Consider the following 27,743-nt stretch of genomic DNA (forward strand, 5'->3'; position numbering starts at 1 on the left):
CTTGGAAACTTGACTTGACTCAGGAAATACAGCTGTGACTTTATACAGCTCTGGTACAGCAGCTGTGACATGACGGGGCTCCGTTATCACCGCCATCTGGTGAACGCGCACTGGCGCCGCCGCCATCTTGCGAACGGGCATCGCAGTCGCCGCCATCTTGCGCACGGGCTCTGTTGTCGCCGCCAGGGTATGAACGTGCTCCGGCGCGGCCGCCATCTTGTGAACGGGCACCGCTGTCGCCACCATTAGAGCAGCGCTATTCACAGTCGTCGCCATTGCTTGCGCGCGCTCCGATACGGCCGCCATTTCACGAGCGATCCAGGCGGAAAACTTGTTTGTGGCGTCGTGATCCGGCGTTACCGCCAATCTGCGAGAGGGATGCGCGGCTGCCATGCCCGCGTTGTCGCGTTCCTCCTTCGCGACCCCCACAGTACACGGCGAGCCCACACTCAATAGGGCAAAGTTCATAAATTCCGCGAGTGATGAACGCGGACCCTCGCGTCTCAGCCTCGCCCTTAAAGGCTGATTTACGCCATCACAGAAAATTTCTATAATTATACAGTCCGGGAGGGTGGAATAATTTGAAATGGAAATAAACTCACGGGTATACTGCTCGAGTGTGTGTGATCTCTGTTTGATTCTGCATAGAATTCTGTCTGTGTCCATGTCAAACGAATGTCCGGGAGTGAAGCTGCTGGATCCTTGTGTGACGGATTGTTCTGTTACCGGGAAGGAGAGACGTGAGGCGAGCGGATCCACATGCAAGCCTTTATTGACATTTCCAAGCAAAGACATGGTCGTACAGGCAGGGTCGAGACGGGAGCAGACAGGTATATCACAGGCAGTCCAAGAGAGTAATCCAGTAAACAAGCGCAATAGTCCAAAAGGCAGGCGGCTAGACAGTCAGAATGAGAAAACCAGGCGGGAAAGACAAAACACTGGGGACTAGGAACTCGGAACCAGAAACTAGGAAAACGCTAACAATACAACAATACAACAATCCGTGAAGTGCACTGGGAAGGACCGGGGCTTTTATAGAACGCCTGATTGGTCACGGGGGCTGACGCAATCAGTGCGGTGGAGGATGGGAGATGCAGTCCGGAGTGTGGTGCAACAGTCAGAGTGTGTAGGTGAGGTGAGAGTGACATCTGGTGGTGAGCGGACAACGGGACACCGACCAGATTCGTCACACTGCGAGAGAAAGTCAAGCCAAGACTGGATTTTGAGTTTACCCTGCAGTATGAGGATGCAGATTTTAATACTGAGCTGTCTGATTGATATTCAAGAGTTACCAGAGAAGGGAACACTCAAAATTGTTAGATCAGAATCTGATGCCAGCTCACTTGCAAGTTCTGATACAGAAATCCTTCCTCATGTGCCTGTAAGCGAGCGTCAGAAGACCTGGCCTGACATTTTTCCTGTGCCTACTTTTTCCTATGAAGTCGAGCATGTGCTTGAAAAGGGAAATATTGCCTATGACAGATCTGGAAAGACACTGAAATTATCCAGGGCCCAACAGCACAACATCCTAGAGAGCATGGCATCAGTAATCCATGGTTTCAAACCTTACCAAAGTGACGGGGATGTGGGTATGGCAGCAGAGGCTCTTGTTAAAGCTCATCCATGCCTTAAAGAGCCTGGAAGTGAAAATTGATGGTATGGATGGAAGATAAGCCTTAAATTCAAAATGGGCAATTACCGTACCAAGCTAGCCAGATCTGGATGTCTGGAGGTGTCGGTCAACAAAGGCAAAAGAAGTAAGAACAATCCTGACAAAGACCCTCCCCACTCCAACATAAAACGAGCAAGACGAGCAGAAGTGTACTTCCTTCCAAACTTTCCAAAGGGACGAAACCAGGCCAGTTTGGAAGAAATGAGACTAGACATTCTACACGAAGTTGAGAAGAGCGAGAAAAACCTGTTGTTGATAGATAATCTTATGCAGATGACATTTTCCCTTCGTCGCCAGGAGATCGTGAAATGGCCAGCACCTCAGATTGAGTCGCAGGTAAAACATCTACATTTCTCTTTTCTGCCTCATCTTTAAATTATTTGTCCGGCTCCAGCAAACACTAACAAACTAGTTCAATGAGCCTTTTGAACTATTGGGGTTTGTTGCTGTTTATTAGCATTTGTTGAAATTTGTTGAATATGTGTGAATTGGCCACTACTTAATCTTTCAAAGATAGCAAAAACTTTTTTGGAGAATAATGCTTAACTTCTATCAAGATGATTGCATTGTATGTTTCTCTAAGGCTGTTTTGATGTCATTTATACATTTTGTGTATTTATGATTTTGTAGGTTTGTGCAGAGTTTCATCGCATCACAAACACCAATCTTCGAAACCAGTTCTATGTCGAATTGGACAGGCATACGCCACAACTATTTGCCTTGTACAGGCAAAAAGCGTCACATACTGGCAAGGTCTCGGAGGTGCTGTGTGACATCCTCAGGATTTATGATCGTGAGGTGAGTTAAAGACAAAGACTGTGCAACTCTAGTATCGAACCCAGAATAACTTTGCTTGCTTGTTCATTGTTATTTTTGCTTGTCTTTCAAGGATATGCATGATATCAACATAAAGCGCACTGTAGTTCTTCGTGCCCTAGCAGTATACTTACGTGAAGATGACCCACAGTTTTTTGAGACATGGAATGTAAGTATTCAGTGCACTCACCAAACAGGATCAGTTTTTGTGCTTACCAGGGTTTTTTTAGTCTTTGCTTCATTAACGAATTACCATAACAATATATATTCAACTTTATTTCACTCTACTTTTGCAAATTCTCTATGCATGTTCTTGTCTAGTTTTTAAATTTGGGCCAATTCAGTGTAAACTGAAAAGGCCTGCCTGGTTAAGTATGATACTATATTAAAGTGATAGTTGTCTGTTTCAATCTGGCAAGGACAGCTGTTGTGGTGGAAGATGAGTTTGTGCTGATTGACATCCCCATGTTTCCTGAGGCCTTTGTGTTACTCTTTGGGTTAATGTATGCATTGCATTTGGATTACCCAAGAAAATTGATTCACACTTTCACATTCATCCAGAAAATGCTGATGAGGCTTGATGATGGTAAGCCTCTGAAACCCTGCTTACTCAATCTCAAAAATGAACTATTACTTACATTGTAGGCAAATTCCATCTTGTCTACAAGTGCTGTTTTAAGTGCTTGGATGTTCTCATTGGGAAGGTTGTGTCCTGGCCACCAAATCTATCTTGATTGCACTCTGGGTTTGTTAGTTCCTGCTAAGTAGTTTTGTAAGTGTATGTTGTAGAAAATGTAGTTTAAAGCATTTTTACGTTTGGTATGTTGTCTTCTGCACCAAATCTACCTCAGTTGCACTTTTACAACAAAAACTTTTTGCAATCAGATTGTATTTTTTATTCTAAGGTGTTTTACAAGTGTATATTGTTAAACATCTAGTTTAAACATTTGGTAGGTTGTTACTTTAATATTGTCACTTCCTTTGTTTGTTTATCTCAATTTGTTTTATAAGCTAAACATGTAGTTTACAGCATTTTTACATTTGGTAGGTTGTCTTCTGCACCAGATCTACCCCAGTTGTACTCTTACAACAGAAACTTGATTTTTGTAATCAGATTTTGTTTATTTTAAGATTGTTTACAAGTGTATATTGTTTAACATGTAGTTTAAACATTTGGTAAGTTGTTAGATCTACCTCAGTTGCACTTTACACAATGGAACATGTAGTTTAAAGCATTTAAATGTTTACATTTACGTTTTGTACAATCTATCTCTGTTGCATATTTAATGCAACAAATACTTGGTTTTGAAATCAAGTATGTATTATTTTTTGTGTTTTGACATTCATTTATTGTTTTTATTTCCTATAATTTATAATTTTTAACATTTCTTTTTGGAGGAGTTTGATTTATTTTATTGATTTTATTTATTTTGATTTGCCATGTTGCAAAATAATGGCCATGGGTGTAAAAAAAAATTGTAATCAATGTTTTAACAGTTTCTAATTTTATTTTATTTATATAAGTTGTAATTAATTAAAAACAATAAGTATTGAAAACATAAAAACTTTACATATGCTACACTAAAGTTTTAAGTACACTACACTTAAAATAAAAAAAAAAAAGGAAAGAAAAATTTTAAGTTTAGTGTAATTATAATTTTTAAGTATGTTTACTTAAAAAAAAATCTTAGGTAATCAGTTTCCACAAAAGTTTTGAGTACTCTGAACTTATCGGGTTTTACAGTGTATTATGTCCTTACGTCATAAACAGAAATGTGGGTGGGACTAACTGAAACTGATAAATCATCATTTTGACAAGCGTATGGTATGCGCCTATAAAAAGAGGGAAAATGAAGAAACTACCTGTAATTGACCATGAAAACTCACATTAAATATATTCTAAAAGGGGTCAGCAAGTAGGTTTGGAAAAAAATTTGCCACTAGATGGTGGGCCAGAACATTGTAAAAGGATAATTTAAGAAATTAATTTATGAAAAATGCAACTGGATTTGCCAGTGGCAGACTGTTACAGTGTCTTTTGTTACTGATAGTGAGCTGTTACAACAGGGTATATACAGGAATCATGAGTTAAATTTAATACCTTTTTAAGACTCTTTACGTACATTTTAAGATCTCATTGACACTTCAAGTGTTAACTGGTTACATAGACAACATTTTGACTTACATTTACTATATATTGGTTGTAAGAAGGCAAAACTAAACAGTCTTAGTTCACAACAAGCAATTTAGCTGTCCACACCAGATGTGAGTCACGTGACGCCACAGCCATTCAGAAGCGCAGAATTGCACTGCACTCTCAGCGAAATAGAATTTTATAATCTAATTTATAAATATTAAACCTTTTTAACATTGTTAAAACTAAATATTGAATGACTGATACTATATTTGTCATGCAAAACACTTGTTGGTTTTAACATGTTTTTGTGTGTCGCCATCACAGCTAGTTAGGACAAAAACTCCTTTTATCGCATGTCCTGGCATCACGTAATAGGACACGGTGTTACATCGTAAGATGTGCTCCTTTTACATAGAGTGCACGTGATCGCGAAAGTAAAAGTGCTTAACAGCAAGAACAGCAAGTGCTTATTCAAAGGCAATTTGAATAAATTGTGAGTAACTGTTGCTGTCATGACAGATCTATTTCAGAGCCAGCAGCTATCAAAATAATCTGACTGCTGGCACGGGCTAGATATTATTGGTGGTGGGCCAAAAGTTGCCACCCACTGTTCTAAAGTAAATATATGAAGTTATTATGAAACTATATGTCTATTATTATTAGCGTTTAATAAACTGCATTCATTTGGAAAATTACTAACTTGTCATTGGGTGGGCTATGGCTGAAAGTGCACCCGTAGCTTTGCCACTGAGCCTGACGACATGTTTTCCTGTTCACTGAAATCAAATAACTGTGCAAAACTCATTCCAAGTTTGTCCTTTTATTTGTAATAACAAATCTTTTAAGTGTGAAAGTATGAAGTGGACAAATATAAAGAAGTGAAGTATGCAAATAAAAGAAGTGGACAATCAGATGTAGCCCACATTTAGCTGTGGTGTGAACAGAGCCTTAATTTCACACAGATATGCATTTTCTGTTGCTTTGCTGTTTCACAGGGAACACAAACAAAAAGGGGTTCACGTTTAAGTCTTTTCATATGTGTCTGTTAAATGTGATGGCAAAGAACTAATAACAGTATTACACTAATCACAACTGAACCAACATCCTTCAGAATGAATGCATCTGGCTCAGTTTCTAAAACCCGTAGTCACACTGAGGAACACTGCAATTTCTCTCCAGAATGAGACTGTAAATGACGTCTCAGGCCTGAGTGATACATGAAACTCTTTTCACACTGAAGACACTTGTAAGGCTTCTCTCCAGTGTGAATTCTTATGTGAATCTTAAAGTTTCCTTTGTACGGGAAACTCTTTCCACACTGAGGGCAGGTGAACGGCTTCTCTCTAGTGTGAACTCTAATGTGAATGTCAAGGTTTGTTCTGCTTACACAAGTCTTTCCACAGTGATGGCACATGAAGGGCTTCTCTCCAGCGTGAGTCATTACATGATTCTTAAGGCATTTACTGTCACTGAAACTCCTTCCACACTGATGACACAGAAACCCCTCTCTCGTGTGAATCCTAATGTCATGGTTAAGGTTTTCTTTAAATCTGTAAGAAATCTCTCTTGTATGATGCTGTATGTGGACATTAAGGTCTTTTTTGTGTGCAAAACTCTTTCCACACTGATCGCATGTGAACTGCTTTTCTCTTGTGTGAACTCTCATGTGAGTCTTAAGATTTCCTTTTTGTGAAAAATTCTTCCCACACTGTTTGCAGGTGTACAGGCCCCGTCCAGTGTGAAGCCTCTCGTGGGCATTAAGGTGTTTTTTCTGCGTAAAACTCTTTGCGCACTGAGAGCAGGTGAAAGGTCTCTCTCCAGTGTGAACATTCATGTGGCCATCAAGGTTTCTTCTGTCAAAGAAAGTCTTTCCACACTGTTGGCAGGGGAAAAGCTTCACTCCGGTGTGAATGTTCATGTGTCTGTTAAGGCTTCTTTTGTGACTGAAACTTCTTCCACACTGTTGGCAAGTGAAAGGGCCCTTTCCAGTTTGAACTTTCAAGTGGGCTTTAATGTTTCTAGCTCCATTGTTTTGTGGGAACGTCTTTTCGATCTTTGAGTCAGTTAAACATTTTTCTCCAGTCATGAAATGATGAGGTTTCTCATATTTTTCTTCCATATCAGTGAGTTTTTGACTCTCCTCTTTCAGTGGCATCAGGTCTAAAGCAGAAAGAAACACCAGTTTAATACCAAAAAGCAACAGACATCAAAACATTTAAACATGTAAAGCATCAACCACATGTATGCTAGATCATATACCTACAAAGTTACTGTAACTTGTAATATCAGAATCTTATGTCAATCTTGTTAAATATTTCTTTTCTTTAGATGTCCCAAATAATTTCAAGTTGGCGGTCATCAAGACCCTCATAAAACAAAACAAAACGTAAAAACACAGGGGATGCCACTGGGACTGGGATTTACTTTTGCAGGTCCTGAGATTTAACAAGAAGGATGGAGTAAACAAATAAAGTTGAGAAGAAGATTAAAGCAGATTCTTATTATATAAAACTAAAACAAGGCAGGTTTGACAATTGGACAAATTTCTCAGTTGTTACTGACAAAAGTCCCAGATAATACACATACGTCTGCATGATGTCTGTTAAAGATCACTTGATCTGGAAATCAACTGCTGTGTACAAACATCTGACAGACATCAGTTTTAAGTACACTAAGTCATAAACATCTTAAAGACATCTAATAGGCGTCTATTTGATATCTGATAGGAAGCGTCCTATAGATGTACTGCATATGAGTAAACACTCTAAAAAATACATCTTGCAGATGTAAATGCAGACATCAGACATCTCCCTGCACATCTGCAAGTTAAAGCCCTGATAGCATGCATACATCACAGAGACGTCTGACATCTGCATTTACATCTGCAAGACAGATTTTTTTAAGACTTTTTGCTCATCTGCAATACGTCTATAGGACACTTCCTATCAGATGTCAAATAGACTTCTGTTAGATGCCTTTAAGATGTTTATGACTTAAAATGTACGTAAAACTGACGTCTGTCAGATGTTTGTTCACAGCAGATGCTTTCCAGATTAAGTGACCTTTAACAGACATCTTGCAGATGTACGTGTGCTGTCTGGGAGGTGACTTGATCTGGAAAGCATTTGCTGCGTACAAACATCTGACAGATGTCTATAAGATGCCAGTTGTATGTATATTCCAAATCATAAACATCTTAAAGACATCTAATAGACTTCTATTTGACATCTGATAGAAGTTTTCTAGACGTATTGCAAATACAAAAATATGTTGCAGATGTAAATGCAGACATCAAATAGATGTCTCCGTGGTGTTTTGTTGCTATCAGGGAATAATCTGACCTTTTAAGTTGTGACAAATGTATTTTTAAAAAGTTTTTGTCATGTTGTAATGCTTTACTTCAGCTTGCATTGCTTTATTTTATCCCTAACATTTGTGTAAATTCTTTACGTTGTGGGAGTGTGTGGAAGTGAAACGCACACATTGTGGGAATAGGTAGGGATAGTCTGAAATTCAGCGGAGCGGGATAGAAGGGATAGTTCACCCAAAAATAAAAATTACCCTATGATTTTCTCACCTCCTTGGCATATACGACTGTATTCTTTCAGACGAATGCTACCGGAACATTACGCTTACGTCCTACATCATCTGACTGGAACATCACTCTCTCATGTATGTGCGTACAATAGTTAGTGTAAGCTACAGATTATCGTTTATAAAGTTTAAAATATGCTTATTTTTCTTACGCAAACACATCAATTAGCTTCAGGAGGCCTTTATTAACCCTCCAGAGCCAGTGTGAAGCACTTTTTATGATGGATTGACAAAATTTATTAGACTTCTATTGGACAACTGAATCACCACCCATTTACTGCCATTATAAAGCTTGGAAGAGCCAGGACATTTTATAATATGACGACAATATTTGTCTAAAACAAGTCTTATACACCTAGGATGGCTTGAGGGTAAGTCAATCATGAGGTAATTTTTTTTTTATTTTTGTGTGAACTATCCTTAAGTTTAAAAGTTTAGCTCAAGAGAGCTGGTTAATTACAAACAAATCTGTCATTTATGTCTAAAATATTATAAAAATAGTGTCTTCTCTAACAGTGTTGGGCAAGATACTGGGAAAATATAGTAAGCTAAGCTAACAGTTACTCTTCATTAAATTAAGCTTTACTACACTAAAGGTACAGCCCTGGGAAATGTAGCAAGCTAAGCTACAATAACACGGCAAAAGTAGTTTACTACATTTAAGCTATTAACCTAAACTGCTACTTTTTAGGAAAAAATAATAATAATAAAAAAGACAGTGTATTTTAATTAACAGTAAACACTGTATTGTCAAAATTGGTATTGTGGCTTTATTGTATACAGATGCATTTATATAAAATGTAACACTTTCATTTCACTTGTTAATATTAGTTAACATGAACTAAGATTGAACAATACTTATACAGCATTTATTAATCTTATTGTTAATTTCAACATTTACTAATGCATTATTAAAATCAAAAGTTGTGTTCGTTAGTTGTCTTGTTGTCTAAGTTGTTTTTGCTCTGCCTGGACTGTTTTTTTCTGGTTCATGACTGTCAGTGTATGTCAAAAAACTCCCTTCAACTTCAAAATCGTCCTATATCGCCGTTTTATCTTTTTTGTTAAGGGTGTTTGATCTTCTTTGCATGTTCACTTTGCAAAGACTGGGTCGGAACTTCTGCAGCGATGTAGGATGATTTTGAAATTATTTTTGAAGTTGAGGGAGAAAATACGATCAGAGTTTTTTGACATACCCTAACTGTCATGAGTCAGAATACACAGAGTTCAGGGAGAGAAAGACAAGACGAGCGTTTGACATTAAAAACTATTTAAATAGTATTTTTTAAAAATGAAAATAACCGATCATTTCACTAGATAAGATCATTCTTCCTCGGCTGGGATCTTTTACCACGACATTAGGGATCATTTGAAACCGCATTTAAACTGTATTTTGGAAGTTCAAACTCAGGGCACAATACTAGTCCAATATATGGAGAAAAATACTGAAATGTTTTCCTCAAAAAACAATTTCTTTATGACTGAAGAAAGAAAGACATGAACATCTTGGATGACAAGGAGGTGAGTACATTATCTGTAAATTGTTGTTTTGGAAGTGGACTTCTCCTTTAACATCAATGCACTGTGACTGAACATGAACTACCAATGAACAACTATTTTTATTAATTTACATTAAAGATTAATAAATGTATTATTCACTGTTCGCTCATGTTAGTTAACACATTAGCTAACATTAAAGGGGTCGTCAGATGCCCATTTTCCACAAGCTGATATGATTCTTTAGGGTCTTAATGAAAAGTCTCTAATATACTTTGATTAAAAATTCACTCTTTTTACCTTGCCAAAATCAGCTTTGCAAAAATCATCTCATTCTAAGGGGTTGTTCCTTTAAATGCAAATGAGCTCTGCTCACCACGCCCCTCTCTTCTCTCTGTGGAAAGACGGTCTTGTTTACATTAGCCGCATTTAGCCGCTAAACTTCCTAACTACCACGTTATAAGGAAAGGCGATCGCAAAGATTCATTAAAAAAAAAAAACATTTATACACACTTCTGCTGTAAGTGAAGCTGGATCATGAATGATTCGTGCAAACACAGACACATTTATGTAGATCGGGAGGTGCATTCCCTTCACAAACAAACGTAATCCACTGCATCTTCAGCGGCTCAGATGTCGGGAGTAAATGACGACCACTATGTTCATTATTACATCCAGCAACACAACACCTCAATCACTCAATCAGAGATATTCTTGTCTAACTTACATCCCTGCTCCGACATCAAAACATGGAAAGTTACTGGACTGTTACAGCTGGTCTAAGGTAAGAGCTCATGTCAATCAACTATGGTGGGAGTGTCCTCTGTGGGTGTGACGGCACACCGACAGGCATCTGAGAACGGCTCGATTTGAAAAGGGGGATATTATTTTTACAGATTAAAAACCGCTGCATGGATTTTTATCATTATAGTGTAGATTTGTACATACACTGACAACACACATTAATGTTCAAACAACATGTAAAAGTGAACTTAGCATCCGATCACCCCTTTAATGAAATTTTATTGTATAGTGTTACCATATAAATGTATAGGCCTACAGATAGGTTATATTTATTTACATTGTTGCATAAGTCATATTATTAACATTTCATCAAAATCAAGTTTTCGACCAGCAAATGTTTTTTTTTCCCCCATCATTACCCCCACATCAGAGGCAGTACGTACATCGCATTTAAAAGTTCATGAACTAGCAGGTTATACTGTTTTCTGTCGCTATGTGGGCGCTCTGTTTTTTTTTTTTGTTATTTGGCCAAAATATCATTATAAAATATTCAGTGCTTCGCACAAGCTATTTAACTGTGACTTAACAATAAATGTTGGACTAAGACGATCTTCTCTGCTTCTCAAATACAAAAAGCATTAGCCTTTACAGATATAGTGTTTCTAAAGTACAGAAAATGCTGTACGTATTCAGTCAACAGTTCTTTATTTACCTTCAGACTGCAAACAAGCTGAGATGCTCCAAACTGTGTGCTGCACTTCATTCACAAGAGAGAACAGGAGGAATAATGAGGTCTGACTGACAATTTGAGCAGCCAACAGAGTTACGAGGTTTAGTGGCGGTGGCGTCACTTACTGATCCAGGATCAGTGATCTTTAGCAGTTATATTTTCGATTTAAGCTTGAGTTTAAGAAATGCTTTGGAAAATGTAGCTTTTATTGATGGCACCACACTACTTGATCAAAAATAAGAGCTTTAACTAAATTTCTCTAAATGTTTTTCGCTCTTATATCTGTTGAAAGTTTGTATTTCAAGGAAAAGGTTTTCATTGTTTCAATTCGGAAGTGACATTTTATTCAACATTAAAACAATTGTTTTGTTTAGGTTACTAATTATTATTTTTTTCTAATTAAGTGTGTGACGTCATTCATTTCTGTCAGGCTGGACATTTTAATGAGAATCAAATGAGTGTGTTCAGCTCACCTGTTTGCCCCTCATTATCTTCTTGTTTGACTCTGAATGTTTCTTCAATCTTCACATCTTCACTCTCTTCTTTAATAAAAGCCATCCTTAATAATAGTGTCACGTGCTTCACCAGTTTTACTGTTTGGGACATTTAAAAAGAGACTAATTAACAGAAAGAAAAATACATGCAGACTAAACGTCTCATTCAGCTCCCTAGTTCAGCAGTCAGTGCACATCAAATTAAAACTAGCATAAATGAATGAACTATCACAAATTATCTATAAAGTTAATAATTGTGCATTTATGATTCATGTTGGTATTTGTAGATCACGTGTATTATTTTACATTTTCATTAATGCACTTGTTAAATACGGGTTTGTAGGAGTTGTCATTAACACACGTGTTTGTATTTACACTGTTTTGATTCAAACGCTTCGAATCACTGAATCGTTTTGCGAAGCAATTGATTCAAATGACTCAGAGTTTCAAAAGCTCCGTTTCTCCATCACTAGCACGTGCTAATCAATTCGTGTTTATGGTAAACAGACTCACGATAAAGGAAGCAAAATGAGACGCACCTTTTCTGTTACAGATGTGTGGATGCGCTTTAAATCACACAAATTAGCGCTAATAAATGTTAGATGAAGCATTGCAATAGTACATTAAACCATAATTAATTTTGCATCGCATATTATAAACTATACAATTACTCCAATGGGGTTTTATCGATTTAAACACTTCAAATGGCTAAAAACACAAACCTTTTTTCTTCACCCGTGGCACAGTCTTATGACATCATATGATCAGAACAAAATAAAAGTCCTCTACAGTGCATAAGTAAAAGAAAACATACAAATGACAAAATATATGATATTCAGAGTTTTACGTGTTGAAATGTATATTCAAATACACATGTTGTCCAATGACGTTCTGAAAATAACTACCAATAAAAATAGTAGGCTAAAAGGCAAAGCAGTCATGAGTGCAGAAACCATTTATACCAGGGTCAGGGAGTTCTATTTCTATAACAAACCATTAGAAAAATACTGTAGTTAGAAATAACCATAGAAAATTGTAAGTTTACTACTAAATATAAAAAGTTTGTCAACCAAATGAAACCTTTATTAGAGCATAGACAAAAACAAAAACAAACATTCAACAATCAAAAATCAGCATGTTTCAATGTTATTATTTATTGTGTGGAGAATTACTTAAATGAAACTTGAAATACAGATTATCTTACATCAACATTCTATCAAGCTGAAACTTATTCTCATATTTTAATATACATTTAAAGTTTGATGTGTGAATGCCCTCCTGTGGTGATCTGTGTGAATAACACTGACAAAAACATTTTTAAAGCCTTAACTTTTTAAAAAAACCTTGCATTAGATTATTTTGTACTGATTCAACATTGTTTAATAAACTGATTATTCCATGCAGCAAAAATATCTGAAAAAGACAAATGCTCTACAATGTGTTTTTGTCATGCTTTGGGTTTATCAGCTGTCCCCTCTGCTCTGTTTTCTGTTCTTTCTCCATCAGTCAGCACAGCCATTCGCTGGTTTTGCACCTGCATGCTTTTCTCTTATTTTTCTCTCGTCACTGTATTATCAACACATAAAAGACACAAGTGTAATAAAATTCATTATATTAACCCTTTAACTGTCACTCCCATTTTTCAACACAGACACAAAAATGGACTATCCAGGCTTAATTTTTTATAATTCATGAATAAAAACATTTTGTAAAATCATTCTGATGTACATTTTCTGTGATAATGCAACGTCTGATTTTAAAATGCCTTTCAAAGGATGAATTTTGAGATTTTAAGTTTTGAGCTGATATATAATTCTTATGATTTCTAAAACAAAGTCTTTTGTGACAAAGGTCAGAACTCATGTTATGATATAGATTTTTTTTAAGTTGCACTCTTCACATATATTAATCTATTATTACTATCTGCGCACATGTTGTCTACTGAACATAAACAACGCTGATTATGTTCTGGAGTACTCTCCAAAATGCCGGAAGACGGTAACTCAGGGAGAAGAGCTGCTCAATAAATAGAGTACTTCCATGACAACTCTCAGAAGATTTTATTATGGTAATGTATACTACAATGTTAATGTATTTGGTCTTGGCAGAACAGATCTGCTACGCTGCTGCTGCTGTTGGTTATTGCTGTAGTTTAGATTATTGCCTCTGCTGCTGCAAGCAAGTACAGGAAGTTGCTACTGCCAAAGCATATGGCAATGCGGTGCTGTGAGTATTTAAGACATACTGCTGCTGCACAATAGCATACAAAATAACCCGCAGCAGATCTATACAGGTGGAGCTGGGGAAGATGGAGGGTTTTAGGGGAACTCAAAGCTCGCTGCTGCGAAAGGCTCAAGTGAATGCTGACCAGCCATTTAAAGGTAAAGGTTCCAACTCATTGGCTGCGCATGCAACGTGAAGCAATCAGCCTGTGCCAAGTGGTATAAGGCTGTGAAAATCATCAGTTACATTCTGACACCCGTCAGCCTGCGCCATCTAGAGTTTCATGAAAGAGCTAGGCATTTTTGGCATAAAACTCAAGATGGCGCAATCCGATAGGTCTAGCTCTATCTGACCTGGTGACATCATTGTCACATGGCAGCTGATTGGTTCTCCTGGTAGCCAATGAGCTTACTGCTCAATATTCAAATACCTGGCTTTTGTTTGCTGTAGCAGTTTGCAGCACACCTCAGAAACCCTCCACCTTCCGCAGCTCCACCTGTATACATCTGATGCGAGGTGATTCATATATGCTATATGGGTTATTCCTATGTGTTATGTGTGCAGCAGCAGTATTTCTTACATGCTTACAGCAGCATGTTGTGGATGTATTGGCAGTAGCAAGTCTCGGTACTTGCTCAGCAGCAGCATAGCAGATCTATTCCGTCAAGAATACATTAACATTGTCATGAGCCAATCGCTCCGAGAGTTGTCATGACAGAAATTATGATATTATTGTTTTCTTTCCACATAAAGTGTATTCTCGTAGCTTTGTAAAATTGCGGTTGGACCCCTGATGTCACATGGACTATTTTACCAATGTCCTTGCTACATTTCTGTGCGCTGATCGTGGTAATATTGCTCCCTATGGAGGGTCACAGAACTCTCAGATTCTATCAAAAATATCTTAATTTGTGTTCTGAAGATGAATGAAAGTCTTACTTGTTTGGAACGACATGAGGGTGAGAAATTAATATCAGAATTTTCATTTAATACAGTTAATCTAAATCACAAAAAAGGGAAATTATTATGCTGAATATATCAGCATCATAACAAGTGTAATATTGATTTTATGCGGCACAGAGCACACCATGTGTTAACAAGCTAAGAAAAAGTGTACAAATGGCTGAAATCATGCCCAAAGCCGTCATCTGGATGACCCAACAGAGGGGACTTCTCGGGCTGAAAATCCCATGAAAAGGTGGTGCTTCACCATAAATAATCCGACCACTGAGGAGATGGACCATATTAAGGAGGTGATGACTTCCACTAAGGCGTCTTTCGCAGTGATTGGCCGGGAAGTAGGGGAGAACGGGACGCCTCATATTCAAGGCTTCGTAAATCTAAAGACAAAGCGACGGCTGTCTACCATGAAGAATTGGCTCTCCCTTAGGGCCCACTTTGAACAAGCTAAAGGCACGGACATTCAAAATGATGAATATTGCAGTAAAGGAGGAAATATTTACCTTCGCATTGGTCGTCCGATTGCAGAGAGATCGAGAAGTGACTTGACAAAAGCGATCGAGGTCGCGAAGAGTTCTGGAGGGAACCGCTTGTCCCGCCACTTTTGTGCGCTATGGGCGGGGCCTGCATGATTACATCAACGTCATGCAGTTTGTGAAACCACGTGACTTCAAGACATCAGTGATGGTGCTGGTGGGCCCCTCCCGGCTACGGCAAGTCCAGACATGTCGCCGAGTTGGTCGAGGGAATGTCGACCTACTACAAACCATGTAGTCCCTGGTGGGACGGCTACGATGGACACGAGAATGTTGTTATTGACGATTATTATGGGTGAATCACAGCACGGCACAGTCTTATGTCGTCATGTGATAGGAACAAAATAAAAGTCCTCTACAGTGCATAATTAAAAGAAAACATACAAATGACAATATATGATAAACAGAGTTTTACGTGTTGAAATGTATATTCAAATATACACGTTGTCCAATGATGTTCTGAAAATAACTACCAATAAAAATAGTAGGCTAAAAGGCAAAGCAGTCATGAGTGCAGAAACCATTTATACCAGGGTCAAGGAGTTCTATTTCTATAACAAACCATTAGAAAAATACTGTAGTTTGATGTATTTTTAGAAATAACCATAGAAAATTGTAAGTTTACTACTAAATATAAAAAGTTTGTCAACCAAATGAAACTTTTATTAGGGCATAGACAAAAGACAAAAACAAAAATGAACATACAACAATCAATAATCAGCATGTTTCAATGTTATTATTTATTGTGTGTAGAATTATTTAAATGAAACTTACAGATTATCTTACATCAACATTATATTAAGCAGAAACTTAAAATTAGATGTGTGAATGCCCTCCTGTGGTGATCTGTGTGAATAACACTGACAAAAACATATTTTTAAGCCTTAACTTTTTAAAAACCTTGAATTAGATTATTTTGCACTGATTTAACATTGTTTAATAAACTGATTATTCCATGCAGCAAGCAAGTACAGGAAGTTGCTACTGCCAAAGCATATGGCGATACGGTGCTGTGAGTATTTAAGACATACTGCTGCTGCACAAATAGCATACCAAATAACCGTAGCTGGGGAAGATGGAGGGTTTTAGGGGAACTCAAAGCGCGCTGCTGCGAAAGGCTTGAGTGAATGCCAACCAGCCATTTAAAGGTAAAGGTTCCAACTCAGTGGCTGCACACACGACGTGAACCAATCAGCTTATGCCAAGTGGTATAAGGCTGTGAATATCATTAGTTACGTTAGCACCCGTCAGCCTGCGCCATCTAGAGTTTCGTGAAAGAACTAGGCATTTCTGGCATGAAACTCAAGATGGCGCAATCCGATAGGTCTAGCTCAATCTGACCTGGTGACATCATTGTCACATGGTAGCTGATTGGTTCTCCCGGTAGCCAACGAGGTTACTGCTCAATATTCAAATATTGAATATATTTGTAGCAGTTTGCAGCACACTTCAGAAACCCGCCACCTTCCCCAGCTCCACCTGTATACATCTGATACGAGGTGATTCATATATGCTATATGGGTTATTCCTATGTGTTATGTGTGCAGCAGCAGTATTTCTTACATGCTTACAGCAGCATGTTGTGGATGTATTGGCAGTAGCAAGTCTCGGTACTTGCTCAGCAGCAGCATAGCAGATCTATTCCGTCAAGAATACATTAACATTGTCATGAGCCAATCGCTCCGAGAGTTGTCATGACAGAAATTATGATATTATTGTTTTCTTTCCACATAAAGTGTATTCTCGTAGCTTCGTAAAATTACGGTTGGACCCCTTATGTCACATGGACTATTTTACCAATGTCCTTGCTATTTCTATGCGTTGATCATGGTAATATCATTGCTGTCTATGGAGGGTCACAGAACTCTCAGATTCTATCAAAAATATCTTAATTTGTGTTCTGAAGATGAATGAAAGTCTTACTTGTTTGGAACGACAAGAGGGTGAGTAATTAATATCAGAATTTTCATTTTTGGTTAAGATAACCCTTGAATATAGTTCATCTAAATCACAAAAAAGTGACATTTATTATGCTGAAGATATATAGAAGTTTAATAAGGTTACCATTAAGTGACTTACATTTTAGACACAATATTGCCTATTTTTGCTCAATTTTGCCAATGAAAACCCTGCTGAAAAAAAAAAAAACCATGGTCATCCAAAAAATTGGTCATCCAGGCTGGTCTTAGCTGGTCGGCAGGCTGGTTTTAGAGGGGTTTTGGCCATTTCCTTGGCCCGCCATTGGCCATTTCAATTCTTTGAACTCTTCTTTGAACAACACACAGGACTGTGTTACCTTAATAAATGAATCAGCTTTTTTTAAAAATGGGTTGAATGAATGATTCATTGGCTCACACCTTAACAGTCAAATGCTTCATTCCTGGATGAATCAGCTGTTCAAATGAATCTGTTGATTCCTGGACATGTCATTTATGTAGTTGTAATTTATAGGCATGGATTACACTAATTGTGAATGAGTGTGCACGGATATACCACATACACATACAAGTTTAACTATCAGATCTGATGTTTATGAAACATTGTGAATCCGGAGGAGAGTTTCCAGGTCTGTTTTACAGTGCAAATTACTCTGAATTTACTCAATTATTTACGCAAGTTTCATGAATGAGGCCCAGAATCTTTCAAGGTTTATCTTTCCATAAGATAACACGTAACAGCCATACGAACATCCAGTTCACTTGCACTCAATCACTTTATCCATTTATGGTGTTTATTTAGTAGCTTTTAGTTACTCATCTATTTTTTTGAACTGTGTCTCAGAATGAAATCTCACAAATTCTTCATATTGGTTAGATGACAAACATCCTCCAATTTATATAATTATTAATTCAACAATCTTCCATGGTTCATCTGCTATATTCAAATCCAGACTGCCAACCAGAGCTGGGTCGATTACTTACAAATTATAATCCGTTACCGATTCCAAATTACATGACAAAAATTGTAGTCAGTAACATAATCCTTTACACATTTTAGGTCATATAATCAGACTACTCTTACATTACTTTTATATTACCTTTGACCTAACTCAGTTTAAACAGGATAATCTTGTACCATAGTGATGTGAAAATACAAAGAGTGAGAATTAACAACATTATCATTATAATTAACAACATGAAGTGTGTTAAACTTTATATTACATCAGGGTTTCCCAAACTGGGGTTTGTAAAGGAACTTCAGGGGTTTGTGAGTTGAATGAAAGGCTAATGTAATTAAATCATAAATGTGTAAAATTAAAATAAAACATTTTAAAATAACAATCAAAATAATACACATGCTAAAAAAGATGAAGTGTTTTATGTTTACCTAAACCATGAACATGCAAATGTGATGCTTAATTATTAAAATATTTATTTTGAAATCTCAGGGGTGCTTAAAGAGGTCTCCGAGCATAAACAACATCTGCAAAGTTACAATGCTTAAAAGTCTATGCAAAGGGATATATTGTCTTTTACAGAATTGCTGACTGACCACCCATTTAAAGTAAATATTAGGTGAAACAGGAACAGAAGACAAAAAGTTTGAGAATGTCTTCAAATAAAACAAGAATTTGTTTATTTTTTTGTCATTTTAATGAGTTTGAAAGACAAAACCCTTTCAATAAAGCATAATAATACATGGTTAAGTGACCCACTGAGTGATAATTCAAATAAAAATGACTGTGTTCATCAGTAGTTGATGCAATATTGAAACACTTAAATCTGAAATTATTTTTGTAAATCCACTGGTCAAATGCTGTGTAGCCAATAGTCTATGTGTGAATGTCTACAAAACTGGACTTTCTGTGTGTATTTTAGAAAGGAAATTTTGTAAGATAAAGAAAGGAATTACAAAGAATCAATAAATGCTGAGTAACTTATTGCTATTGTGTGAATAATATGTAATCACATAATGAAAAAGTAACTGTAGTCTGATTATGAGTAATTAATTTTTGGTATGTAATTACGTAATCCAGATTACATGTAATCATTTACTACCCAGCTCTGCTGACAAGATGTTTACCTAAGCATTAAAAATCAAATAACACAGTGTAGGCATCATTATAAACTTGTTCTTTTATTTGTAACATAAATTATCTGAAGTATAAAGTGAAGGATGCAAATAAAAGAAGTGGTCGTAAAAGTGGACAATCAGATGTAGCCCACAGTCGTGACCCAGTTGCAAAATCAGTCATAAGGGTAATTTTTTTCTAAATTGAAGTTTATACATCTCATTTATTCAGCTTTTCATTGATATATGGTTTGTTAGGATAGGACATGATTTAGCTAAGATACAACTATTTGAAAATCTAGAATTTTGATGGTGCAAAAAAACAAACAAACAAAAAAAAAAAAAACACTTTTAAAGTTGTCCACATTAAGTGTTTAACAATGTAGGTAACTAATCAAAATTTAAGTTCTGATATATTTATGGTAGGAAATTAAAAAAAAATCTGCATAAAACATGATCTTTACTTATTATCCTAATGATTTCTGGCATAAAAGAAAAATCTATAATTTTGATCCATACAATGTATTGTTGGCTATTGCTACAAATATACCCATGATACTTTAGACTGGTTTTGTGGTCCAGGGTCACATATAGTTGTGGTGTGAACAGAGCCTTAATTTCACATGGTTCTGTTGTGCTTTGCTCTTTCATGAGGAACACAAACAAAAAGGGTTTCACATTTTGTCTTTTCAAATGTGTCTGTTAAGTGTGATAGCAAAAAAAAAAAAAATAAATAAAAATATTACACTGATCACAACTGAATCAACATCCTTCAGAATGAATGCATCTGGCTCAGTTTCTAAAACCCGTAGTCACACTGAGGAACACTGCAATTTCTCCCCAGAATGAGACTGTAAATGACGTCTCAGGCCTGAGTGATACATGAAACTCTTCTCACACTGAAGACACTTGTAAGGCTTCTCTCCAGTGTGAACTCTTATGTGAATCTTAAGGTTTCCTTTGTAGGGGAAACTCTTTCCACACTGAGGGCAGGTGAACGGCTTCTCTCCAGTGTGAAATCTTACGTGATTCTCAAGGTACGCTTCGTTTGCGCAGTTCTTTCCACAGTGATGGCACATGAAGGGCTTCTCTCCAATGTGAGTCATTACATGATTCTTAAGGCATTTACTGTCTTTGAAACTCCTTCTACACTGATGACATATAAAACCCTTCTCTCTTGAGTGATTCCTAATGTCATGGTTAGGGTTTTCTTTAAATCTGATAGTATGATATTGCATGTGGATTTTAAGGTTTTTTGTGTGTGTGAAACTCTTTCCACACTGATCGCATGCGAATGGCTTTTCTCCAGTGTGAGTTCTCATGTGACTCTTAAGATTTCCTTTTTGTGAAAAACTCTTCCCACACTGTTTGCAGGTGTACGGGCACCGTCCGGTGTGAAGACTCAGGTGGGTATTAAGGTGTTTTTTCTGTGTAAAACTCTTTCCACACTGAGAGCAGGTGAAAGGTCTCTCTCCAGTGTGAACATTCATGTGGGCGTTCAGGTTTGTTCTATCAGAAAATCCCTTTCCACACTGTTGGCAGGCGAAAGGCTTCACTCCGGTGTGAATGTTCATGTGTCTGTTAAGAGTTTTTTTGTGACTGAAACTTCTTCCACACTCTTGGCAAGTGAAGGAGCTCTTTCCAGTTTGAACTTTCATGTGGGTTTTAATGTTTCTAGTTCCTTTGTTTTGTGAGGATGTCTTTTCAATCTTTGAATCGCTAAAATGTTCTTCTCCAGTCATGAACTGATCAGGTTTCTCATATTGATCTTTTTCTTCCATATCATTGAGATCTTGACTCTCCTCTTTCAGTGGCATCAGATCTAAAGCAGAAAAAACATATGCAATTTAACCCTGGTTTAATGGCACAAAGCAACAAAAAAACAAACAAAAAACATTTAGATATGCAAAGCATCAAATACAACCATGTTCCACAAGAAGTTTTGAAAATAATTATTATTATTTTAGTAAATGATGACAGAATTTAAATATTTGGGGTGAACTATTCCTTTAATGTTTTATTTTTATTATTATTATTATTTTAATGAAATAATACTCTAAAAAAGAAACTAAATCTGCCAACAGGTGGTGATAAATGCCTTTATGATTCGTTCAGAAATGAAGTAAATGGCAACAATTCATGAATGGCTTCAAAGATAATGTTTTCTGCAAAATTGAGCAAAAACACAATATTAAAATAACATAATATCAACTTCTTATTTGCTGTTGTATAAATCGCATTTAAACTTGCGATAGATTGGGACAATCAGCATCACGTGATACTGCTCTTGCTGCTGGTGTGATATTACTTATCATATGATATAAATATGAGACAAAAACACATACAGTGCATTTTTGCACCAATATCTTGAATTTTAGGGCATAACTGCATTTATGGAGTTGTTGCCCTGTATCATATTTGTTGACAGATTTGTTAAAAAATAAGAATGAGGCCAGAGTGGTAAAAATTTTAAATCACGTTAGGTTTTTATTATTATTACAAACAAACAGCCCTAAAAGAAACAAGTCTGCTTTGGGACTGGGACCTTGTGGGTCTTAAGACAAATCTCAGACTTGCCTTGTGTTTATAAAAACCAAACACAAGGCAAACGTAGAGCCTTGTGATTATAGTGACTAGTGCAGAGGGCGACCCGAGTTCGAATCCTGGCTCGTGGACCTTTCCCGATCCCACCCCTTCTCTCTCTCTCTCCCACTTCACTTCCTGTCCATCTACACTGTCCTATCTAAATAAATACATACAAACACCACAAAAAAAAAAAAAAAAAAAAAAAAAAAAAACACAAGGCAGATTTGGTCAAATTTCTCAGTTCTCAAAAAAAGAGAAAACAATTAGATCTTGTAATTTGTGACAAATGTATACAGAAAAAGTTTATCTGTCATGTTGTAGTGCTTTTCTTTAGCTTGACATGAAATATTTTAAATCTTTTATTCTGTACAAGGACACAATTTGCCGTTTCTCCAATGTAGTGTAATGCATTGTAAAAACTAGCAAGTCAAAAATGTTTCCAACAAGTAATCTAGTATTTAACCAATTCAATATTTTTTACCATAATTTAACGCCAAATCACTGAACTACGGTACAGGGTTTGTCCGGTCATGAAAAACCTGGAAAAGTCATGGAAAAATAAATAAACCCAGAAAGTTTTGAAAAATTATGGATATTCTATTCCATGCAATAGCATTAATAGAATTGTTTAATTTGGTCCAGAATATCAGATCAAATCAGTCATTTGCATATGTCAGTTCTACCGCATGCAGTTCTACTCATTCCTGCAGCTTTCGACTTGAAAATTATGGATATTCACACATTTATGCAATAGCATGTAGCATGTAGGTTTGATGAGTAAATAAATCCACACAGAATATCAGATTAAATAATTTGAAAACAGCGTGAGTGATTCAATTATACTGAAGCAAAATCTTAAATAGTCTTTGACTGTAAAACATAAAAAAACAAATTATATCTTTGTGCATCTCTTATGCATAAAAACATGATTGGTTCAACATTTTTGAAATTCATTGTTTCATTATTCTACAGTAGACAGAATTGTCACTTGCCTAATCAGGTCATTGTTGCATCGTTTTTATTTGCATATCTTTTTAAGCCATTCACTTTTTCTCTTCTCTCTTCCAGTACACATTTTATTTTTAATGGCAAACTGGTTATATTTATTTTCGTTTCTTTATTAAGTTCATTTAGAAATAAGTTTGGAACTTTTTTTGTTTGTTAAGTTTCAAGTTATGTTTTAATGTAGTCTAACTTTCAAGTGACAGACAGGCTGTTATGTTTGATCAATTTAGCCTTTTAAAAACTAAAATAAAATCTATATATAAAATACTTAAAAAGCACATTACAATGTTTAAATATTTAACCTAGACAAATGTGTGCTGTTTAGGTGCATATCCAATTGTTTGTACCAAGAGTGGAAGCTAAAGTGTGCTTTACAGGACGAGGTGTCAGCACGATCACTTGCATTTTTTTCTTAAAACAGTGGAAACAACTGTCATTTTTTGCTCATAAAAGTAAGAGTAATACATCATTGGGACTGTTATGGGTCAACTTTTATTTGTGTGCACTCACAATATCAGCATATGTTGTGCTGTTTTTAGAAAACAGGATGCACTTTCTGCCATCTCAGACTTGAGCAGAAGTGCTTCACAAAAATGAGCTGAAACTCAGTGGATATAAGCAAGCACCCCTCAGTGTTTATTTTAGCCCTAACATTTGTGTACATTTTTTTTTTTATTTTGTTGGAATTGGTGAGAGTGAAAAGCATATATTGTGGGAATGGGCAGTAACGGTTTGAAATTCAGCAGATTAAAGGGACGGATTTACTCAAAACCATCCTAAATGTAGCGTATAGAGTTTCCATCAAAAGGAATATTACATAAAAATGTTGGATAAACCCATAAATGCCATAAACATAAAAAAAATGCACAATTAAGATAAACTTTATATCTGATAAGAAAAAATGTGCATAAACTATGATCGAAAAACATCCAACAAATTTCACCATACACATTAAAAAAAGTCATGTGATTTTGCATGACGGGACAGGATAACTTGACTAACTAGTGGACCCATCTTGTCCACGTCAGAAATGTTTTAATCATTCTGAAATGCCTGAGCAAAACCTGTCATCAAACTATTTCTGTGTAATAATCTTACACGACTGAGTTCCCAAACACCTGCCGACCACCGAAAGCAATGACAGTGCTTCATCTGCTCGACCTGAGGCGCAAGGAATTTATTATATATGAAAATTATTATATTCAGTGGCCTTCTCCTACATTTCTTAGTGATATTTAGTGCCAACATATCAGGAAGTGATGAATTTGTTGTCTTTGACTCGAAAATGACTCACTGCTCTTGACTGCTCTATAGCCCGAGGATTAATCTAAATGAATTAAAGTAAATAAATGTCTGCTTGAAAGAATGAAAAATGTGGTAAACCAATTTTTATAAAGAATGCATATTATATAACCATTTATAATTAATTGAAAGGAGGATGATGTTCTTGTGTCTTTATGTCTTTATTTCATTTTCATATATAAGCATGTTATGTGTCACACTGGTTAAATCTGTCTGTGATTGTGTTCATCTAAAAGAAGAAAGTCATATACAGCTAGGATGGCTTAAGGGCAAGTCAATCATGGGGTAATGTTCATTTTTGGGTGAACTATCCCTTCAAGTTTAAAAGTTTAGCTCAAGAGAGCTGGTTAATTACAAACAGATCTGTCAATTATGTCTTAAATTTTAGAAAAATAGTGTCTTCTCAACTATATTCAGTTTTTATGAAGAACCTTGAACACAGAATATTGTTAGCCAACATGTGCATCACACAAAAAGATGACAAACGCAGCACAAAAATTGCATTTCTTTTCTCAATCTTACATTTGTAAAAAGTTTGTATTTCAAGGAATGAAGGCGTTTTCCATTGTTTTCAATCCAGAAGTAACATTGTTTTGTGCAGGCTACTTCTGTATGAATTTTCTAATTTAATGTGATGTGTCATTCGTTTCTGTAGAGCTGGACATTTTAATAAAGATCAGATGAGTGAGTTCAGCTTTAAGAAAGAAAACCAACCTGTTTGTTCCTCAGTTTCTTGTTTCAGACTAAATACTTCTTCAATCTTCATGTCTTCGATCTTCACGTCTTCAATCTCCTCTTTAATGAACGCCATCTTTATAAAAGTGGATCTCAGTTGCTTCAGCAAGAGTTTTACTCTGTGACATTTAAGATGAGAATAATTAACGGAAAGATTAAAATCCATGCAAACTAAATGTCTCATTCAGCTCCCTAGTTCAGTAGCCAACCAAATCAAATTAATAAACTATAACAGATTACCTGGAAAGTTTAGGTATTTATGATTTATACTGCTGGTATTTGCAGATCACATTTATTATTTTACATTTTCATTAATGCACTTGTTAAATACTGGTTTGTAAGAGTTGTCATTACACACGTGTTTGTGTTTTCACTGTTTTGATTCAAACGCTTCGAATCACTGAATCGTTTTGCGAAGCAATTGATTCAAATGACTCGGAATTTCAAAAGCTCCGTTTCTCCATCACTAGTACTTGCGAATCAATTCGTGTTTACAGTAAACTGAATCACGATAAAGAAAGCAAAATGAGACGCTGCTTTTCTGTTACAGATGTGTGGATGCGCTTTAATCACACAAATTAACACTCAGCAATAGTACATTAAACAATAATTAATTTTGCATTGCTAATGCTTAAACTATAAAATTATTCAAACGGGCTGCATCGATTTAAACGCTATCAATGGCTAAAACCACAAACCTTTCTTCACCCGAATCTCAGCGCGGGGCGCAGCCTCATGACGTCATGCCGTCCTAACAAAATAAAAGTCCTCTACAGTGCATAATTCACAGAAACACAAATGGCAAAATATATGTAAGAAATATTCAGTCTTTTATATGTGGTGAAATATATATTTAAATACACATGTTGTCCAATAATATTCTAAAAATAACTACCAATAAAAATAGTAGACTAAAAGGCAAAACAGTCATGAGTGCAGAAACCATTTATACCAGAGATCAGGAACTTCTATTTCAGTAACAAGCAATTAGAAAAATATTGTAGTTTGATGCATTTTTTAGAAAGAACCATAGAAAATGATTAGCTTATTATTAAATATAAAAGGTTTGTCAACCGAATTAAACCTTAATTAGGGCATAGACAAAAACAAAAATGCAATCAATAAATAAGTAGCATGTTGCAATGTTATTATTTATTGTGTGTAGAATTACTTATGAAACTTAAAGATTATCTTCTATGAACATTGTGTCAAAGAGAAAATTTATTCTTATATTTGAAAATACATTTAAAATGTGATGTCTGAATGCCCTCCTGTGGTGATCTGTGTGAATAACACTGCCAAAAACAGTTTTAAAGCCTCAACTTTTTAAAAACCTTGCATTAGATTATTTTGCACTGAATCAACATTGTTTAATAAACTGATTATTCTGTGCATCAGCAAAAACATCCGTTCTACTGAAAAAAAAAATGCTCTTGTAATGATATTTTGTCATGGTTTAGGGTTTATTAGTTGTCCTCTCTGCTCTGTTTTGTTTCTCTTTCTCTGTGTAGCTCTCTGTCACCATCAGTCAGCGCAGCCATTCACTGGTTTTGCACCTGTGTGCTTTTTTTTACTCACTCTCGCTCTACATCTCTCCAGTGTTTTGTGTTCTCTTGTGACCTTTCATCTCTTTTCAACTTGTACAGGTTAAGAGTCATGTGAAATTGGCCAAAATTAAAAAGACATCAGTAGGTGCGGATTTTATTTGTAAAATTTTCTGCAAAATAATATATGTAGTCTCAAAGAGAATGATTGCTAAGACTGACGTTATGGCTCAGCTTGTGAAATGTTGGAGAGATTTTTAGAACAGCAGCAAATAGTCTGTTCAGTCCTAGCAGATCCGAAGAAATACAACCTCACGCCTAAAGACTCAGATATTACAGTTCTTGAAGCTGCAAGGTATTGAGCCCGGTCAGCTTCATCCAGAGAAGAGAGTGGGGGTGCAGAAAGGTCATTCCACAAAATTGGTGCCTTTTGCATCCCTAAAAAAATCATCATAGATGATAACAAATAAATGTGCAATTAAAAAAAAACATAACAATACTATGTATGCTTTCATCAATATTACACACACACACACACACACACACACATATATATATATATATATATATATATATATATATACATATACACACACATATATTGGTTTACCTATATTTGTGAGGACCTTGACAGAACTGAGCACTTGTGAGGGCTATGCATTGTAAGGGTCATAGGAAATTTTTGATTCAATTAATCACCATTAGGTGTCACCAGAAGCACCTAAATCACTTTAAACACGATGACAAGAAAACACTCACATGACAAAACATTGGACTTGTGAGGTCACACTATGCTTTTGAAATGTTTTTTTTTTCTTATCTTTTATTTATTTATTTATTTATTTTTAATTTTATTTTTTATTATGCTTTTGAAATGTGACGTCAATCATTACCACTTCCGGGTCCAAACGTGACAAACAATAAACAATAAAAGCAGTTAGGCAAAATGCTTTCTTCAGTGGTATGTCTTTTAATAAATATTGCCATAATGTCTGTTAAAATATTTATTAAACCATTTAAACATTATCATAATGTCACATCAAATATGAAAACTTTACATTATATGTACCTACATAAATTTGGACGAGTGATCTGTGGGCAATTCCGTGAAAATGTCAACCTTACCATGAAAATATAGTTTTCACCAAAGGTTTTTA

At 36.0% G+C, this 27,743-nt stretch overlaps 2 protein-coding genes across 3 annotated transcripts; both read right to left on the reverse strand.

Moving 5' to 3' along the window:
- Nucleotides 1-5,440: 5,440 nt before the first annotated feature.
- On the reverse strand, nucleotides 5,441-12,465 carry LOC127162833 (gastrula zinc finger protein XlCGF8.2DB). The gene is made up of 3 exons (XM_051105703.1): nucleotides 12,407-12,465; nucleotides 11,664-11,783; nucleotides 5,441-6,785 (listed from the first exon to the last, which is right to left on the reverse strand). Exons 2-3 carry the CDS (start codon nucleotides 11,746-11,748, stop codon nucleotides 5,773-5,775), a joined length of 1,098 nt encoding a protein of 365 aa, XP_050961660.1. The 5' UTR covers nucleotides 11,749-11,783; nucleotides 12,407-12,465; the 3' UTR covers nucleotides 5,441-5,772.
- A 6,560-nt stretch (nucleotides 12,466-19,025) lies between these two features.
- LOC127162832 (gastrula zinc finger protein XlCGF8.2DB) lies at nucleotides 19,026-25,764 on the reverse strand. Of its 2 annotated transcripts, none has more exons than XM_051105702.1 (3): nucleotides 25,741-25,764; nucleotides 25,022-25,161; nucleotides 19,026-21,236 (listed from the first exon to the last, which is right to left on the reverse strand). In XM_051105702.1, the coding sequence occupies exons 2-3, from the start codon at nucleotides 25,116-25,118 to the stop codon at nucleotides 20,227-20,229; spliced, it is 1,107 nt and encodes a 368-aa protein (XP_050961659.1). In that variant the 5' UTR covers nucleotides 25,119-25,161; nucleotides 25,741-25,764; the 3' UTR covers nucleotides 19,026-20,226. The 2 variants fall into 2 exon arrangements, with proteins under 2 accessions (XP_050961659.1, XP_050961658.1); XM_051105701.1 differs by lacking the exon at nucleotides 25,741-25,764 and adding an exon at nucleotides 25,283-25,448.
- Between the last annotated feature and the right edge of the window lie 1,979 nt (nucleotides 25,765-27,743).

The sequence above is a fragment of the Labeo rohita genome, chromosome 3 (genome assembly GCF_022985175.1).
Source record: "Labeo rohita strain BAU-BD-2019 chromosome 3, IGBB_LRoh.1.0, whole genome shotgun sequence".
Lineage (NCBI taxonomy): Eukaryota > Metazoa > Chordata > Actinopteri > Cypriniformes > Cyprinidae > Labeo > Labeo rohita.